This window comes from Atta cephalotes, assembly GCF_000143395.1.
Source record: "Atta cephalotes unplaced genomic scaffold scaffold00054, whole genome shotgun sequence".
Classification (NCBI taxonomy): Eukaryota; Metazoa; Arthropoda; class Insecta; order Hymenoptera; family Formicidae; genus Atta; species Atta cephalotes.
In genome coordinates this window covers 553753-556813 of record NW_012130118.1, presented here as the reverse complement: position 1 = coordinate 556813, position 3061 = coordinate 553753, and the positions used below count along the sequence as shown (strand labels likewise).

At 27.7% G+C, this 3061-nt stretch overlaps 1 protein-coding gene across 1 annotated transcript in view; it reads left to right on the top strand.

Moving 5' to 3' along the window:
- Window positions 1–104: 104 nt before the first annotated feature.
- LOC105623216 (WD repeat-containing protein 75) overlaps window positions 105–3061 on the top strand; it is a 13604-nt gene continuing 10647 nt past the window's right edge. The window contains exons 1-11 of the mRNA XM_012204616.1: window positions 105–172; window positions 279–480; window positions 710–894; window positions 977–1096; window positions 1177–1364; window positions 1455–1613; window positions 1692–1885; window positions 1981–2165; window positions 2237–2400; window positions 2504–2690; window positions 2787–2965. Coding sequence (XP_012060006.1) covers window positions 105–172; window positions 279–480; window positions 710–894; window positions 977–1096; window positions 1177–1364; window positions 1455–1613; window positions 1692–1885; window positions 1981–2165; window positions 2237–2400; window positions 2504–2690; window positions 2787–2965 — 1831 coding nt within the window. The remainder of the gene's footprint in view (window positions 173–278; window positions 481–709; window positions 895–976; window positions 1097–1176; window positions 1365–1454; window positions 1614–1691; window positions 1886–1980; window positions 2166–2236; window positions 2401–2503; window positions 2691–2786; window positions 2966–3061) is intronic.

Sequence of the window (3061 nt, the reverse complement as noted above, 5' to 3'; positions counted from 1 at the left end):
TATTAGTATATATATATATATATATATATATATATATATATATATATTTATATAAGTAGAAAGACGGTGGAAATATGACTGTGAAGATGAAAGGTGATGGAAATATGGTCGTAAAGAGGAAAGGTGGTGGAAGTATAATTGATCAACGTCCACTGTTTTCTAGCGATGGAGAGTAAGTTTAATTTTAGTTTCTATTTCAAGTTTTATTTCATTTTCTTGAGGTTTTAATCAGACATTATACATAGCTATCAATGTGCAATAGATATTTTGTTTTTCAGAACTCTATATATAGTGTGGAAGAATGTCATAAGGGTATACAGCACGCAAACGGGAGACTTTGTGCGAGAGTTTGAGTCCTTGGATTATAGAATTGCTGGAGTAATACCGCATCCAGATAATGTCAGTGTTATTATTGGTTGTACCGAAAATGGCGAATTGTATTTCTGGAATTGCCAGAGTGGAATAATTACTAAGAAATTAGTAAGAGCTTAAAACATTATTTTGTTTGCTAATATTTCTTTTATTTATAAAAGAAACATCCTTAATGTATATTCAAATTATATAATACATGTGTACTTGTTATTAATTTTTAACTCATATATTTGGATTTTTAACTTTGAATTCTTAACTCTTTGATTTTTAAATTAATTTCTTTCTTGTTATTATAAACTTGTAAATATTAAATGACTGTGTGTTTATATTTTTACAGCAATTAAAATTTCTAGCAAATGACAAAGCAAAAATTAAAACTTTTCACATTGTAAAACACAGAACAGTTCAGGGAAACGAAATATGTCAAACGTTAATAACTCATCTCTCTGATTGTGGAAACAAAATATATGTACTTTTATTTGATATAGAAACTGGAACATTTATAAAATCAATATATATCTTGTAAATATTTTTTATTTTTTTCTATTAAATTTTATTTGATAAGTGCATAATTTTTGATAATTTATTATCTACTTTTTTTTAGGACTAAGTCACAAGAGTATTATACTGATATAATTGGGAATCATGGAGAAAATTTAATAGCACTTTTACATGATACAGATTTACATATATTAAATCCAGCTAGAAATTTAGTTGATACAATGTAAGATATTTTGGGAAATGTATAATTATTTATATGTGTATAATAAAATATTATATTTTAAATACTTAATTTTGATATAGGCACAAGACTGGTAAAACTGGTAGAGTACCTACTTGCATAGCAGGACATCCAGAAGAAGAATGTGTTGCTACCGGAGATTCTACAGGTCGTGTATTAGTATGGAGAAGTTTATTCCAGACTAGACCATATACAGCCGTTTTTCATTGGCATACATTACCGGTTACAGAAATAGTGTTTAGCAAGTCAGGTAATAGGCATTGAAAATTTATATTCGCAAAGTATTTTTCATAAAGCAATAATTTAATGGCATGATATAACACATTTCTTTGTTTTACAGGTGGCCATATGTATACAGGTGGTGGTGAATGTGTATTGGTAAAATGGACTTTAGCAAATCCCCAACATAAGTCATTTCTTCCACGATTACCAGCGCCTATTAAACATCTTACTATTGCACCAGATAATTTATATGTTGCTGTATCGACTTTAGACAATGGTAAATTTATTTATTTTTTATCATGAAAATTCGAATTGATATAACAAGTTTGACGACTAATCATGTTTTCACTATAAGGTATTGTTATTGTAAATCCTCAAAGAAAATTAACATCAGTTATACAAAACTTTACGTGGGGCGTTGCTTCGTCATCCAAAGATCTATTTCCTGCGGGACTTATTGTTGATCCAAGAACAGGTAGTCTTGTTCTAAATAGTCGTACTGGACACGTACAATTTTATAATATACATACAAAAAATCTGTTGTACAATGTAAGTAGATTATTGCAAATTAAAAGCAAAGCGATGTAAAAAGAAAATTTAAATAAATAAGTAAAAAATTGATAAATCTTTGACAAATTTTCCAGATTAATATAACTGCTCAAAATTTTCTGACTCAAGAACGTGATGTAATTATTGTAAATACAGAAGTTACAAAAATAGCTCTAAATCATGATGGTACATGGATGGCAACAGTTGAAGAACGAAATGATAAAGTTTCATCTATAGAAGTTAGATTAAAATTCTGGCTCTACGATTTGAAAAAGCAAATGTAAATATATATAAATTTTATATTTGTTAGAACACTGCAATATCAATATATAACTTCACTCAACATTCTAGATTTATATTAAATACATCCATTGAATTACCTCATGAAAATGGAATAAATGCATTACATTTTCAACCAGATACGACATTTGACGATGGAGATTGGTTAGCTGTTACCACTGGGAGAGATAATAAATTTAAATTATGGAATTTGAGAAAATCGTCCATTGTAGAAGGTACATATATCTAATTATCTATTTTGTATAATAAAATAGTTTCATTAAAATTTAGTGAAATGTATGTATATTATTATTTGTCATAATTATATTTATTATAGATAAAAAACAAAACATTGGTATTGTTACGGAGTTGGAGACTATCGCAATCTAGCTGCTACAGATGCTGGTTTTTCAGTTGATGGTTCATTATTAGCTGTTGGTTTTAATTCTACCTTAACTTTATGGCTGCCCGAAACTTGCGAATTAAAATCAAGTCTTACACATTCTCAGTATAATGAACCAATATCGTAAGAAAAATAAAATATAACTATTTTAATAAGTACATTAGCTAAACATTGAAAGCGATCGTTTATAAAAGCATAATTGTAAAATGTTTACAATAGACGAATAGAATTTGGCAAACACGAGGCTTGTCATCTTGTTGTGGTTGTGTCTCAGCAGCATATAACAGTTTGGAATATTTTAACTCTTGCTATAACATGGAGTGTACCTTTGAATGTCGTGAGTCTCACATGTGACTTAAAATCTACATACATGGCAGCATTTACATCTGACAATTCATGTATGCTATACAGTATATAAATTCCTCTTTATTATATACTATTTATTTTAATATATTATTTTATATATATATATATATATATATATATATATATAT